Source organism: Pimephales promelas, chromosome 16 (genome assembly GCF_988280905.1).
Source record: "Pimephales promelas chromosome 16, fPimPro1.hap1.1, whole genome shotgun sequence".
Lineage (NCBI taxonomy): Eukaryota > Metazoa > Chordata > Actinopteri > Cypriniformes > Leuciscidae > Pimephales > Pimephales promelas.
Genome location: NC_142784.1, coordinates 14,482,319 through 14,497,676, shown reverse-complemented (window position 1 = coordinate 14,497,676; position 15,358 = coordinate 14,482,319). Strand labels below are relative to the sequence as shown.

The 15,358-nt window shown below is 39.4% G+C and overlaps 2 protein-coding genes across 3 annotated transcripts in view; one reads left to right on the top strand and one right to left on the bottom strand.

Annotated features, from left to right (window-relative positions):
- Positions 1–23: 23 nt before the first annotated feature.
- lin37 (lin-37 DREAM MuvB core complex component) lies at positions 24–6,819 on the top strand. Of its 2 annotated transcripts, none has more exons than XM_089121034.1 (10): positions 24–175; positions 597–660; positions 773–839; positions 1,598–1,648; positions 1,759–1,788; positions 2,949–3,034; positions 3,484–3,641; positions 4,812–4,943; positions 6,287–6,360; positions 6,468–6,819. In XM_089121034.1, the coding sequence occupies exons 2-10, from the start codon at positions 627–629 to the stop codon at positions 6,544–6,546; spliced, it is 711 nt and encodes a 236-aa protein (XP_088977160.1). In that variant the 5' UTR covers positions 24–175; positions 597–626; the 3' UTR covers positions 6,547–6,819. The 2 variants fall into 2 exon arrangements, with proteins under 2 accessions (XP_088977160.1, XP_039526511.1); XM_039670577.2 differs by having other exon boundaries at positions 28–175; positions 592–660.
- Positions 6,820–6,823: 4 nt separating this feature from the next.
- LOC148973333 (C3a anaphylatoxin chemotactic receptor-like) overlaps positions 6,824–15,358 on the bottom strand; it is a 29,765-nt gene continuing 21,230 nt past the window's right edge. The window contains exon 2 of the mRNA XM_089121033.1: positions 6,824–8,785. Coding sequence (XP_088977159.1) covers positions 7,857–8,785 — 929 coding nt within the window. The 3' untranslated portion in view covers positions 6,824–7,856. The remainder of the gene's footprint in view (positions 8,786–15,358) is intronic.

Below are 15,358 nucleotides of genomic sequence, written 5' to 3'. Positions count from 1 at the left end.
GACCAACCAATCATGTTTCGTAGTTTGTGATCGACAGCCATTTGAACCAATAAGAGCGACGCATTCTCGTCCACTGCAGCCAATGACGAGCCAGGAATCTCGTTGCGCGCGGAAGAGGAAAGTCGGTTTGTGACAGAAGCGTCTCGTCGTTAGTCTCTCTGCTAAGCTTTGAAAGGTGAATAACGTATTGTTTTGTGTTTATAAAGTATTTATACCCTCCCAAGTTATATTATTTAGTGTATTACGTGTTTGTTAAGGAATTTGTGAAGTCGGTGAAGAGATGGAATGCCGTTAATCAGGGATTTAAGTGGTTTTCTTGCTAGCTAACGAGAGCTGTTTATATCACTGTAACTTAACTTAGCTGATTAGCAAAATAGTGCTGCTTTTTAATTGGTTTTCATGAGCCCTGTGTTTTCCGTTTTCAAACTTTTCTAGTGATTTGCCGAAAAAGAAAAACTATATATATATATATATATATATATAACCTTTAATTTTATATTAATTTCATTGTAAATTATTTTAACCCATTTCAATTATATTAGTCATAAGTAAGTACCAAATCACTAAATCATCATCTGAATGATATTACAGGCAAGTTAAAGAATCCCTGTTGTGTGAGGATCACAATGCTTCACTGTAAAATCAAGACTGAAAAAACAGGTGAGGTTACAAACGAGAGTTTCTTGTTACATTTCTGTTGTAGTTCATGGTGTGTCCCTGTAAAAAAAAAAAAAAAAGATTTAATTTATGTGCTAAAATGGTTCTTTTGCAGATGCTGGGGCTCGAAACCGCCTTGATGCAGTATTGCAAGGTCTGGTTGAGAGGAGTGACAGTGAGAGGTTAGTGCATTAATGTGCCTTGAGCATTGAAAGCTTCAGGATGTAACAACAAAGCTGCAAATGGACCTCAGGCAATTAAAGCTCATTAGTGCGAGATGAAATGAGTCCACTTTTGAAAACTGTCAGTTATCCAGAATGTCTAATAGCATAATCACAAAATGTACTCCCTCAGAAATATGTTGTGTCCTTTTGTTGTTGTTTCTTTGGCATTAGCGATTGCATTGTGTTTGAGTAATGCCAAAGAACATGATTGATGTATGACCTACTGTATCAGTGACTATCGTAAGTGCCTAGATTTTTATATTCAATATGCGTTAATGCATCATTCATCACAGTGTTTTACTTGAACATATTGTTGCAAAATATGAACTATTGTACAGTTCTATATATAAATTTGTATATAAGTATATACAACTGTATCTGCAAATATACAGTATACCATAAAGCGATACACCTATAAGCCAAAAGTAAAACATTTTGAAACATACCTGCCTAATATGCTGTTAATGATAATTTACATTTATGTTTTGGAAATACTCTCTTAGCATGTTTTCCCTTTTTTTACAGAAAATCACATTAGTCGTCATCAGCACTAATGCTTTAATTTGTTCACTGAGAACCTTGCAAAGTATTCAGATAAATTATTCAGGAAGCGACAAGTAAATATTAGCAATAAATGGCTTTCAGAAATTAATGAGCTGTTGTTTTGGGGAAATTGACATCATAATCTGTGCTTTTTTCTTCCTTTTCCTGCATAGAGAGCAGAATGAAGAGGATTCTGGGAAAATGGTAGCAGACCCTTTGAGCAAGTATGCACATACAGGATGTTTATGTTACTACTATAAACACTGTCTTCTCCCAGCTAGAAATATGTACATGGTTAAGATTAATTTAATGTATTTTTTTTTTTTTTTTGCAGGGATTTGTCACCTTCTTCTGCAGGGAAAAGGCAAGGAAAATCTTCTGGCTATTATTTTATGGTTAAACATGTTTATCAATGTATCTGAATATTTATGAATTTGCTCTGAAATTATCTCTTTTGTTTTTAATCAGAGTAATGGGAATTTTGACCACACAGCCTATGTAGCCCCCTTTTTTGTGCACCAATATAACAATACAATACAGTCCAAATGACAATTAATGGCCAAATAGAAAGCATGGTAAATCATTGCTACATTGCTTAAAGTGAAAAATGAGAAGTTATTGTCATTTACTCACCCGCATGTCGTTTTTTGAAACATCTTTGAAACACAAATGAAGTTATTTTTAATGAAACCCTCCATTGACAGTCTATGCTACAAAAAGTTAATCATAAAGAGATCGCAAAACTGGTCCAAATGAATTGTGGTTTATTCCAAATTTTCTGAAGAAACGTCATCACTTTATTTGATGAATAGATTGAATTAGGCTTTTATTTGCGTATAATCAATCCACACATCAGTTTTATTGAATGGAAGCTTAAGCATGCTTGCTTGACCTGCGAGAACCAATGAGGTTCATTGTCGTGTTACGCAGCATGTTTGAGCTTTAGAAACAACCAATGAGGTTCCCTCTCATGTTACGCTGCACATATGAGGTTCAGCAAGAACCATTGAAGTTTGTTCTTGTGTGTCAAGCAAGTGCAGTTGAGCTTCTGTTTATGTTTGCTGATCAATGTTTATATGTGAATAAAAGCCTAAATTCAATCTGTTCATCATATTAAGCAATTGAGTCTCTTAAAAAAAAATTTGATTAAACCACTCGATTCATATGAACTAGTTTTACAATCTCTTTAATTAAATTTTTGAAGCCACAAAAAGATAGTTGCGTAGAATGTCTGTGGAGGGACAAAAATCTCTCAGATTTCATTTAAATATCTCCATTACTGTTTTGAAGATGAACAAAAGTCAGTGAGTAATTGATGACAATTTTTCATTTTTGTATGAACAAACCCTTTAATTTTATACCGAAAAATCATCGCCTTACTTCCAGCTGTGTGTGAAACACTTAAAGCTCTTCAGAATTTGAGGGTGCTTTGTAAATATTTACAATAGTAATATTTACAAAACAGTATTCGTTCCTCAATGGTTTGGTAGAGTTTCCTGTAAGAGCCTCTTTTTTCATTCACAGACCATCATCACGATTCCCACAACACAGAAGGAAGAAGCGTAAAGAGATGGATGATAGTCTGGCAGAAACCAACCAGCTCAAACAAAGTAATTGCTAGATCACTATACTTTGTCTACTGCTCTCATTTTGGGAAATTAACACTCGGCAACAGCCAAACCAGGGTATTTTTGCCTTATCTATACTAGCTGTTGTTGCAGACAGCTGCTCATTTATCTTTATTTTATAATTGTGTGTATGTATATTTAGTCAGTAAAAAATAAGGTAAAGAGTAAAGTGTGATATAGGATGAATTCAGTTCAATTTGAAATTAATTTAAATGCATATTGATAACTTTGCCTCTTTCATATGTATAACATGCTTTATCATTTCTGAGATGCTGTTGGGCTTTCATATCAGAGAACAGTCTGAGGGATTTTTTTAAAGTCGAAGTTTTAGAGAATTAATTGGAATTTGAATGGGGTTTTTTTTTTATCTTAATTTCATAAGACCCATTTCCTGATTTCTTTTGTGCTCCACATCTCATCTTCTCCATCAGATGCGTATATTATCAAGTTATTTGACCGCAGTGTGGACTTGGCTCAGTTCAGCACTACCACGCCGCTCTATCCCATTTGTCGGGCATGGATGAAAAACAACCCCTCTATGCGAGAGAGAACTACGGCCAGCCCCCCTCACAGCTCCGGGGAAGACGAGGTCACACACCCAGCATTCACTTCGTAATTATTTTAAATACACATCCTTTTCAGAACATTGAACTACTCAAAATAACACCTTTGTATTTTGGTTTATGACTGTACTTTGAAGATGGGCATATTCCAAGTTAAGTACAAGCTAAACTCTCTCTGACATTGCTATTTGCCACTAAAAATTACAAACTAAAGCATGATTAAATAGATTACTATAATTAACATTACAACTAATGAAATAAAATAAAACTAAAATTAATTAACTGTAAAAAAAATTACAGGGGAAATCGTGAAATGTGAAGTTCATAATTTTTATTAGAGCACTTACATTAATTATGTACTAAAAATGTGTAGGTTTAAAATGTTTGTCTAAATAATGTTTTTAGAAGTTTTTGAAGTGGGACTATTTTTCTTGGTGGATGAACATTTGTTTATATAATTCTGGCAATGAAGTTCCTTGTAAAAAAGTTCCCACGATCCAAAAAACAGGAAATTTCCAAAAAATGTAATTAGAGACCTAAAATAGTCATTAAAATGTCTCCAGTTAAGATACATTTTTTTAGTTAAACAGTACTTGAAACTATGTGAGAGTGATCTCTATAAAAAAAAACTAATATTCTCATAGAGTCTAATGACTTGGAAAAGTCAAGTAAAGGACCCCTGATGTAAACAGATAGTTATCAAGCACCCTTACATACAGTTATTTTAGTGTTTAATCGGGCACTATTATTGTTGCACTAGACTTCCTTTGCAAGGGCATCCCTGTACAAGCATTTAGAATTGATTTTACAAAATCAGTATATATGTAAATCATGTCAGACTGCTTGAGTTGTATTTAACTTGACCTTCACCTCGTTCTTCTCTAATTGAAGTTTGTCCTTGGAGCAAAAGAAGAATTAAAAACATGTCTTGGCCCACTACAACATAATATCTTAGATATTAAGTTACCTTTTTAGTTGTGAAGTTCAAAGCTTGTTGTTATTAATAATCCTGCAACATCTGTCTTCACTTTCCCTTCTGAATTCTATTACCCAGTGGAGAAATAAATTAATCGTTTTCCATTGAATTTCACTGGCTTCCTTTCACCGCTAAGGTTTCACTTTGAAAAATAGTGTACTTTATGCCACAACAAGCATCACAATTGAGGGAAACTGCTCTTTGATTCTTATTCTTTCAGATGACTGACATGCTGAATGGCAAAGGACAGAACGTGTGCAGGCTTCCTCCACCTGTTTCCTGTCCAGTAGGTTCAGCTGGCGAACCTGTTAATCTCAGAATCCCACCTGTCGAGAAACCAGCAGAGAGCAAGGTGGGCTATGTACATGGCGTACCGTACAGGAAACGCTTATCTTTCTATGAGGATCTGCATTCAAACAATCCTTTTGACAGGAACTGTTAAATGACAGAAGATAAAGTTGCCTTCAAACACCTTTTGCCTTCTTTTTTTTTAGGAATGTGATTAGTAAACCTTTTTGCATGCTGAATTGATTGGTTTTGTCGTCGTTTAAAGAGGACCTATTATGCTTTTTTTACATTTTCAGGTATCTTTAGTGAGTAACGTTGCTGTTTGAGCATGAAGCACAGTCAATCCAGTCAACTCCCTGAAACATCTAAATTGTAGTCTTGAGATTCCTCAATTAAATAATTCCCACCCAAGGCATATGCAAAATAATGTGGTTGAGATGCGTTAATAGTGTGGTGAAACTCGTGGTTATGGTAAGGGGCATGACATTTCTGAAACCCGCTTGAAGCTTTTGACCAATCATACACACTGATCCAGCGGACCAATCAGAGGACATTGTGATTTTCGGAAGGAGTGGCTTCATTTAGACAGGAACTAAACGGGGGTATGTTTCCCCGAACGACGTAACTCGCTGCGTAACTAACGATGCACCATTGAAGATATCAACTAGCTAGTCACAATTGTTTTCTGAAACTGCATTGTCCCTTTTGGTCGTTCAACCACGCTGCTTGATGTCACGCAGGTGGTGAAGTAATAACTACTTTTAATTAATCTGTTTGAGATCGAATTAACGCTAGATGTTTTGCTATAAATTGTGGAGGACTATTAATTTTGCTTTATTTTCAGATTGAAATTGAATCATAGGCTCCTTCTTACTTAGTAGAACACATTCACACATGTGCACTATTTTAAAAAACGACTCCTTAAATCTCTTCTAAAAGAGACGCAAATGGCAATTGTATGTATTCTAAATAAAAGATACAGATTGTACTGAATATCAGCTTGCTTATTTGGCTCAAGATAAGTATTTATTGAGTCCACATGTCATGCAAACAAGGAACCATGCTTATAACCACAGGTCGAAAGCTCTGCAATGCTGTTTGCGAATGTTCGTTTGAACTATTTTTTAGGGAAACACACTCTTTGAACTATGCTGATAACGACAGAACTTGCGACCATGGTTTACTAACGATGCTTTTGGGAAACGCACCCCAGAGCATTACTGACAGACTAAATAGAGATGTGCTGCACCCATGCACCCATGAAAACCTATTCTTGTAGACCCCCAAAACAAAATCAAGACTATGTATAAGGGCATAACAGGTCCTATTTAAAGTTTGCAATACTCTAATGTTGCTAAATTGTGTGCTTCCTGTCGCCATATCCATTTGTGACCTTATCTTTTTCAGTCCATAGACACTGCAGCAGGCACCTCACCGCTTATCTACAGTCACATCAAACGCTGGAAGAAAATTAGACAAAAGTATAACTTCTCATCATTCATTCATTTCCACTTCTTTTATAGGGGATTGATATTTACAAATGAAATTGTGCATATGTTCTTTATCATTTGTTTCATTTGTGTTTGAGGTGGAAGGAGGCCTCCAGCAAGAACCAACTGAGATACAGCGAGAGCATAAAAATCCTCAAGGAAATGTATGAACGTTAGTTCACATGCATCCCTAGAGCATCTGAAAGGAATTAAACAAAAATATCCAGGCAGAAAGCCTTCAAGGAGAGTGAAATAGTTGTAACCAAAATGTTGAATTGAGAGCTGAACTTTAGCATAAAAAATATGTGAGTTAAATTGTTTTTTTTTTTTTTTTTTATTAAATACAAAAAAAATAAAATAAAAATTAAAAAAATCACATGGGTTTCGAATAAATCTACAGTACTGAATTTGATGTGTTTATTGAATAAATTGAATGAATTCTTTATGACAGTTCTTGACCCCTTTGCTATTTCAATGCTCAGTATTTGTCTGTCACCTATTTTTGCATGTGTAATATTCAGAGATGAAACACATTGTTTGTTTTTTTTTAGAAACTTTTTAATTTCCCTTTCCACAAGCATTGTTGGATTTCCTTTTGTACTTTTTACATTGTCAACTTCCAGACACCTTGTGAGCTGGTAAATCATGCTAGGACTAACCTTATATATACCCTTATGCACATATTTAAAGAGAGAGAAAAACAAATCTTGCTGCGTTGTGTTGAATCAACCATAACGTTTTCAGCCTATTTGTCATTTGAGTGACAAGTTATCACTCTAAAATACTGTGAAAGCATAAAAATACTTAATGGAGAACTCCGGCGCAAATTAAATTGAACCTTTGGACTAGTAGTCGACCGTTCTTTGAGATTTGTTTTCATGATAATCGAATGTGAAGAGTTTTATCTCTGTTAAGCGTGCTGTGTAACGCTAGTATATGGGGGCAAATAATAAGTAAAAAGAAATTGCTAGTTAAAGGGATAGTTCACCCAAAAATGAAAATTCCGTAAGTGAATTCTGAAAACTTTGTAAGTGTACAGACCGTTTAATAAGAAGATATTTTATAAAGACAGTCCACTTCATGTATACAGGCAGGAGCCTTCTTTAGGAAACAGTTTCGAACAGTCGAAGGTTCGTTTTGGAGTTCTCCTTTAAGGAAATTACAATCAAATGCATGTATTTTTTTATATATTTTATTCAGAATAAAGTTCAAACATAAATCAGACCAACAAAATGAGCTTTTGCATTATGTGGATTAACAAAAAGTTTCACAAACATATATAATGTTCCCTTAATCTTTAGGAAAGATTTTCCCCATTTGGTTAAAACTCAAATTATACAGTCGTACCACAAACTTGAATTTTGAAATTGCTTTTTAAAAGCATAATGACTACAGTGGTTGTAATGGTGAGATTTATAGTTTTGGTAGTCACAATCATTTAGAGACTATGTAGAGTTTTTCTACATTTCAAAAGAGTTCGTCTTGTTCTACTCGTCCTCTTGCATCTGCCTTTCTCTAAAGTCCAGATGATCTTCAGCAAATGCCGTCTCCAACACCAGCAGCAGAGACTGTTTAAGCTTCTTCTTATAATCATCACACATGAACACATAGAGAATGGGGTTCAGACAGCCGTTTAGAAAAATCAGATAGAGACTGAATTGCAATGGTTTCCAATATTCACTCAATGTATCATTGTCTGCAGTTATTAAACAAAAACTGCAAACATGGTATGGGAACCAACATATGAAAAAAGTCAGGACAACAGCAAAAATGACCCTGTACGATCTGAGCTGCTTCCCCATTTTGAGGCGTTTGATTCGTACTCCAATAGCAATGTGTGCAGATGCAATGATCAGGAAGGGGGCGAGAAAGTCCACTAAAAAATCAAATGCAATCTGAAACATAGGTTTCACATTCACATAGAAGAGAGGGATGGTGCAGCCGATGGATGAAACCCACACGATCAAGCAGATGATCCTGGCTCTAAAGAGAGTTCGATTATTTTGAGCCCAAACAACCATCCACGTGCACAGGCAACGGTCCAGACTGATAACTATAAGGAAAAAATTGCTAGCACGCAGATTTAGGTTTATCATCATCATCGAAAATACGATGTTCCATTCTCTCGATGCACCAGAACTTAATGAGTTCAGAGAAAAGTTGTGAATATTAATGATTATGGATAATATGAAGATAAAGTCTGCAATCGCCAAATTGAGAAACCAAATAGAGTTGACTGTCGTCTTCATTCTGCAGCCAGCCAGAAAAATGACAAGCCCGTTTCCAATGAAACCCACTATAAAGGTGACAATACAAGCGCAGTAATAAAAAATCTCATTGCTTGAGTCCTTAGGATGAATAGTGGTATAATCTGTCGTGACTCCGGTAACGTTTTCAGGTCCAAAACTTGTGGCTTCTACACAAAAGAGAGAGAAAACACAGGTGAATGCTGTTGTGGGGTCTGTTTCGGATTTTAGGGAGATTTGTGTAACGGGTATATATTATCTAAAAATAATTATTTTTGGGGGGACTTTTATTTTGACAGGTGGACAGGTTTTCGGAGTGCAGTGTGTGCTGCGGTAGAGAGGAGCGCGGAGTATGAGAGTGTGAGTCAGACTAAAGGAGTGTTGTGTCGTGTTCGAGAAGCTCGTTCGATAAAGTGACTTGAAGAGAAGTTGATCGGGGCTTTGGTCGAATAAAGGACAACATCAGGTGATTTTCGTGAACCGTGACACCTGTTCGTAGTTTTTTTTGTGAATTTTGATCCGTGAATCGCATTAGACTGCTGGAGTGACGCAGTAATGTTTTGCGAAGGCTATGAGAACTGTGAGTGCATTAAAAGTACAAGTTTAGCTTGATTGACGACGGTTTAAGATATTTTTCACACTTTTGTTAAGTTTTTTGGACTTCATTTTGATTGAGAAACACTCCTGAAATGGACGTTTCAACCGTATTGGTCACGTGCACGCGCATGTAAGTGTTCTGCACGTGTCACCGCACGTGAGATAGGAATTGCGGTTCGCAGTTGACGCTGAACATAGTTATTTTCGGAGATTTGAGTTTTTTTGTGTTACCCTGCCATCCAACGACATTTCAGCTGGACACATCTCTGTGAGGTATCTCAGTTGTTACCTTCCTGTGATACATTTCATCTTTGATTCATCTCAGTTTGATTCATTCGCTTTTTGACTCATTTTTGATTCAATCATTTTTTTTTGTGGGACATTTCATTGAGCTTGAGTGATATTGCATCGAAACTTCAAGATAATTTCAACGCACGCTACGTCGAGACCACTCCCCTCAATTTGTCAATCTATAATTTTTTTTATATACATTTGCTTTTGATCCAAGGAACTGTGAGAGTTCTGTGGAATCACAGAACCTAAGGTGAACTGAGTGAGCACAGTTCAGGGACATTTCACGTAAGTGCTTTTCCGAATGTGAAATTGCATTGTGTATATTGGTGTTTTTTTCAATGTGATTGGTTGATCATTTGAATCTGACTATTTGAAAAAGGAGAACTCATCCTAAGTGGTGTTTATTAAGGTTTTTGTTTTGTATTTTATTTTTGAGTGAGGTTTATCATTGGCACATGTGAAAAGTTTAGAGCTTGTACATTGAAAGTGAGTGAGAGTGAGGGTAAAGGAAAACACAAAGACCATACAGTTGTTTATTTTTTTTATTTTCCATTTTGTGATCATTAACCCTGAATTTAAAATTTGATTACAAGAAAGAAGAAAAGAGACTCAGAATAAATAATGTTTTATTTCATACTTACTTCATTGTATTTTTGTTTTTTTAGAGCTGTCAAGGAGTAGGGGCGTCTCAGCTACTTTATTAGACCAGAGGAGGTAGGGGTATATTAGACTGTCTAAACTCATTTTACTTTTACTTCAGTGACTTTACTTAAGCTGAAGCCTACTCTCGTCGGTCTGTACATCCCAATAAAGTAGTACATAACATACACGCATTTAGTGTGTAGTGAGATTAAAAGTACTGAAAGCGGGGACTAAGATCTTTTCGTTATTCAGTCTTCCGTGGCAGCACTAATACATTTTCCCCTACAAGACGGGTTAAATTCCCGTTACATTAAGTGGCGTCACGAACAGGATCATACTTAGCCTAATTTGTGTTGTTGTAGTATTCTGTCCCAGGTCTGTGAGCAAGAAGAAAAATGTCAGAACTGGAAGAACTGAAGAAGGAGTTTGCGGAAATGCAAAAGAAGTTAACGGAGCAAGCTGGGGCATTGGATCATGCCAGAACAGAACAGCGAGAAGCCCTGTCACTGGCCAGAGCAGTAATGGAGCAGCAGGCATCCACTCGTGCAACCCCAGCAACGATCTATATCCCAAGAGATCATAAACTTACTGATTTCGCTGGCACCACAAAACCTGGAGAAGGAAGTGTGGAGGAGTGGATTGTCTCCATGAAATCAGCCTTTCGAGTTATGAAGGTGCCAGAAGAAGATCAGGTGGAGCTGATAAAGCAGCACTTAAAGGGGGAAGCTAAAGATACTGTGAAGTTCATGATGGAAGAAGCGGATAACAGTGTGGAGTCCATCTTTCAGCTGCTCCAGGAAACCTATGGAGACAAGGTACCTATTGGCACAAGGTTGAAAGACTTTTATGATCGAAAACAAGCACCTGGTGAGACCATACGCGCTTATGCTTACGATTTACGAGAAAAGCTCCACAAGGTGAAACGCAGAGAGCCTAGGAGAGTTCCAGATGAAGAGAGTGTTTTGAAAGAGCAGTTAGTCCTTGGACTAAGGGATGATTTCTTAAGAAGAGAGATGAAACGGAGGGTCAAGGAAGAGAAACGCTTGACTTTTGCACAGCTGATGCAGGACGCCATCACATGGTCTGAGGAAGAGGAAGCACAACCTGAAGGTAACCTGAAGACCCCTGTGCGTGCGAGAGTAGCAGTTCATACTACAGTTGCGACTAGTGACAATCCATCCTCATTGACATTAGAAAAATTGCACGAGGCAATAGAGAAGATAGCTGCACGGCAGGAAGAATTGTACAGAATTGTTCATAGCCAAGGGAGAGTTGATCCCCAGCCTGATGTTATGAGAAGACAGCCTCTGAGAAACAGTGAAGGGCAATATATCTGTTACACATGTGGTCAACCAGGTCACACCAGTCGACGTTGTAGACAGTTTAAGGAGCTGGGTAACCGGGGCACGGCGTCATCACCAATGGCCGAAGTATCTGAGGTGTTAAGAGGAGCTTCGTCAGGTGACAATGCCGGCAACAGTGGGCCTTCTGTAATCCGGAGCCATACAGCTGACTGCAATGCAGATATAGCACCAGAAGCACTAAGGGATAGTGCTTTTGGAGACTGTTTGACAGTGGATGTGAAAATAGCAGGAGTGCCTACCAAATGCTTGTTGGACACAGGTTCAGAGGTTACCACCATCTCAGAGTCTCACTTTAAACATCATTTCGGAGGAAAAGAAATACATCTGTCGTCTGCTAACTGGGTGCGCCTCACTGCTGCAAACGGACTAGACATTCCTGTCCTTGGATGTCTACAGGCAGACATAGAGTGCATGGGAAAGCTGCTCCCAGGGAAGTGTGTTTTCGTGCTCACAGACTCGAACCCTGATGTGAAGGAGATGAAGGGATTGGCTGGAATCGTGGGGATGAATGTGCTTAGTGAATTGAAAAACCTTGTACTGTCTGGAAAGGATTTGGATAAGGAGAGCAAAGTGAGCCAACGTGCAGATGCTAATGTCAGGCGAGTGATAGCAAAAGTGAAAAAAGATGAAGGACTCTTGGGCCCGGAGGGGAGGATAGGATTTGTTAAGGTGTCTGGGAAGCAAGTCGTGATAATTCCACCCTTAAGTGAGAAGATTGTGGAAGGCCACTGCAGTATACCTCATCAAGTAAAACATCAAGTGTTGGTGGAGTGCACAGGTTCTGTTACCCTTCCAAAAGGATTGTTAGTAGCCAATGTGCTTGCAAGTCCAGAAAAAGGGAAAGTTCCGGTGCGAGTGTTAAATCTCTGTCAAGAAACCATCAGGTTGATGCCGAGATCCAGGATTGCAGTTGTGTCCAAGCCTCAAAAAGTAGTCCCAAAACAAATGGTGGAATTCGAAGAGGATGATGATGAGTTGCGTGTTAAACGACATGTACAGTGCAGCATTAAGAGTGAGAGCCAGCCTGAACAACTGTCAGTTCCAGTTCAGATGAATCAGGATGGACTGTCTGAGATGCAGCGGGAGGAGCTAAATGCTCTGCTGACACGTTATAGTGATGTCTTCTCCAAGAGTGACACAGACTATGGATACACAACAACAGTGACACATAGCATACCTACCGGAGATGCACAGCCAATAAAACAACGCCATCGACGAGTCCCACCTCACGTATTTCAAGAGTTTAAGAGACATGTGCAAGATCTTGTCACTCAAGGTGTACTGAACGAGAGTCGCAGTCCGTGGGCCTCACCTGCAGTCATTGTGATAAAAAAGACGGAGGTGTTCGTTTCTGCTGTGACTACAGGAGACTCAACCAAGTCACATTCAAGGATGCCTACCCCCTTCCGCGTGTGGAGGAATCCTTGGATGCTTTGGGAAATGCACAGTTGTTCTCCACTCTGGATCTCACGGCAGGTTATTTTCAAGTGGCAGTGAAGGAATCAGATCGAGAGAAGACTGCTGTCACAACACCGTTCGGGCTGTTTGAGTGGACACGGATGCCGTTTGGTTTATGCAACGCTCCGGCCACCTTTCAGCGATTGATGAGTGCAGCATTAGGTGATCTGGCCTTTGATATTCTTTTGATCTATCTTGACGATATTATTGTGTTCTCTGTGGATTTCAAGAGCCATTGTGAGAAGTTAGAGCTTGTGCTCTCAAGGTTGCGTCAGCACGGACTGAAGCTGAAACCGAGTAAATGTTTCCTCCTGAGACCAGAGGTCCGGTTCTTGGGACACATAATTTCATCAAAGGGAGTTCAGGTGGATATGGACAAGGTTCAGTGCTTGGATGCGTGGCCTTCACCAAAGAACGTTAGGGAGGTTAGACAGCTGCTGGGATTTATGAGTTACTATCGTCGATTTGTTCCAAGATTCGCACAGCTGGCAAAGCCCCTACATGCCCTGGTGGGAAAAGGTAACAAAGGCAAGTCTGCAGAAGCGTTTGTCTGGAGTGATGAGTGTCAATCCGCATTCAGCAAGTTAAAGAGTTGTCTCATGTCACCTCCGATTCTGGCTTACCCCGATTTCCAGTGTCCATTCATACTCACGACGGATGGGAGCCTCAACGGACTTGGAGCAATACTCAGTCAAAAGCAAGGGGGTGTTGAACGTGTTATTGCTTACGCGAGCAGAGGTCTAAAGGGATCCGAAAGAAATGACAAGTATTACAGTGCCTTCAAGTTGGAGTTACTTGCCCTTAAGTGGGCAGTAACTGAGAAATTTAAGGAATACCTGATATTTGCAAAATTCCAGGTTATTACTGACCACAACCCTCTTCGCTACCTGGAGACAGCCAACCTCGGAGCAGTAGAACAGCGTTGGTCTGCACAGTTAGCGGAGTTCAACTTTGAGGTGTGTTACAAGCCTGGCAGACAGAACATCAATGCTGACGTTCTTTCTAGGATTCCCTGGGGTATGGAACCTGAGGAGGATGACGATGGAAAAGACTTCATTCGGTTGACATCAGACGAGGTACGGGCATGCCTGTGGCCAGGTAAAGAAGAAGGGGTTGACAAGTCTGTTGTCAGAGTTGCCAAACAAGCAGCCATAAGGAAGGGTGTTGATGGTTATAGCTGGTCATCTATCAAAGAACAACAGAGGAAGGATCCTTGTATAGCACCTGTATACAACGCTGTACTCGAGAACAGAAAGTTAGTGACGCGTAGTTTCCGGGAGATGGGAACACAGCAAAAGAAGCTAGCTAGGCAGTTGGAGCGTTTGAAATTGAGACATGAAGTGCTGTTCCGAGTGATTACGGACCCAAGAGACGGAGAGGAGATATGGCAGTTGGTAGTGCCTGAGTCTTTACAAGAGAAAGTGTATAAGGGAGTCCATGAACATGGAGGACATTTTGGTAGCAGGAGTACATTAGAACAGATGCGACAGAGTTACTATTGGCCCACAATGGCCAATGATGTACAAACATGGGTGATCCAATGTCGAAGATGTACCCTAGCTAAGGATGTATTCCCCAAGATTCGATCTCCTATGACCTGCACCAACGTAACTGCACCTCTAGAAGTTCTTGCCATGGACTATACCATTCTTGAGAGATCAGCAGGGGGTTATGAAAATGTTCTAGTGCTGACAGACATGTTTACAAGATTTACTGTGGCAATCCCGACGAAAAATCAAACAGCACTTACCACCGCCAAAGCCCTCGTACGACACTGGTTTGTCTGCTATGGATGTCCCGCCCGATTGCACTCGGATCAAGGCAGATGTTTTGAGGCAAGTGTAATCAAGGAGCTCTGTAAATTGTACGGAATCAGCAAGAGCCGCACCAGTCCTTATCACCCGCAAGGGAACGCGCAGTGCGAGAGGTTCAATCGCACAATGCACGATATGCTGCGAACATTACCTGCGGAGAAGAAGAAGGATTGGAAAGCGTACTTACCTGAACTTGTGATGGCCTACAATAGTCACGTTCATTCATCGACCGGTTATTCTCCCTTTTATTTAATGTTTGGACGGGATGCAAGACTGCCCATGGATGTCCTTGGAGGAAAAGACCTATCTGATGATGAGGCGGATGATCTTGATGAGTGGGTAAAGAATCATCATGAACGCCTGAGAACTGCAGTGGAGGCGGCGAAGGTAACTGCTCAAGAAGCTTCCAGGAGAAGGAAGAGGGTCTATGACCGCAAGGCTTCAGGAGCGCTCATTAGACCTGGTGACAGAGTATTGTTGCGTAACCACAAGTTTAGAGGACGTAACAAAATCCAAGATAAGTGGGAGTCTGTACCGTATTTGGTAGTGCAGCAAAATCACGCAGGTTTACCAG

Coding starts and splice junctions, on each gene's coding strand:
- lin37 (XM_089121034.1), top strand. CDS start 627: ATGCTTCACTGTAAAATCAAGACTGAAAAAACAG. Junction 1,649..1,758: donor GTAGCAGACCCTTTGAGCAA/GTATGCACATAC, acceptor TTTTTTTTGCAG/GGATTTGTCACCTTCTTCTG. Junction 3,035..3,483: donor AACCAACCAGCTCAAACAAA/GTAATTGCTAGA, acceptor CTTCTCCATCAG/ATGCGTATATTATCAAGTTA.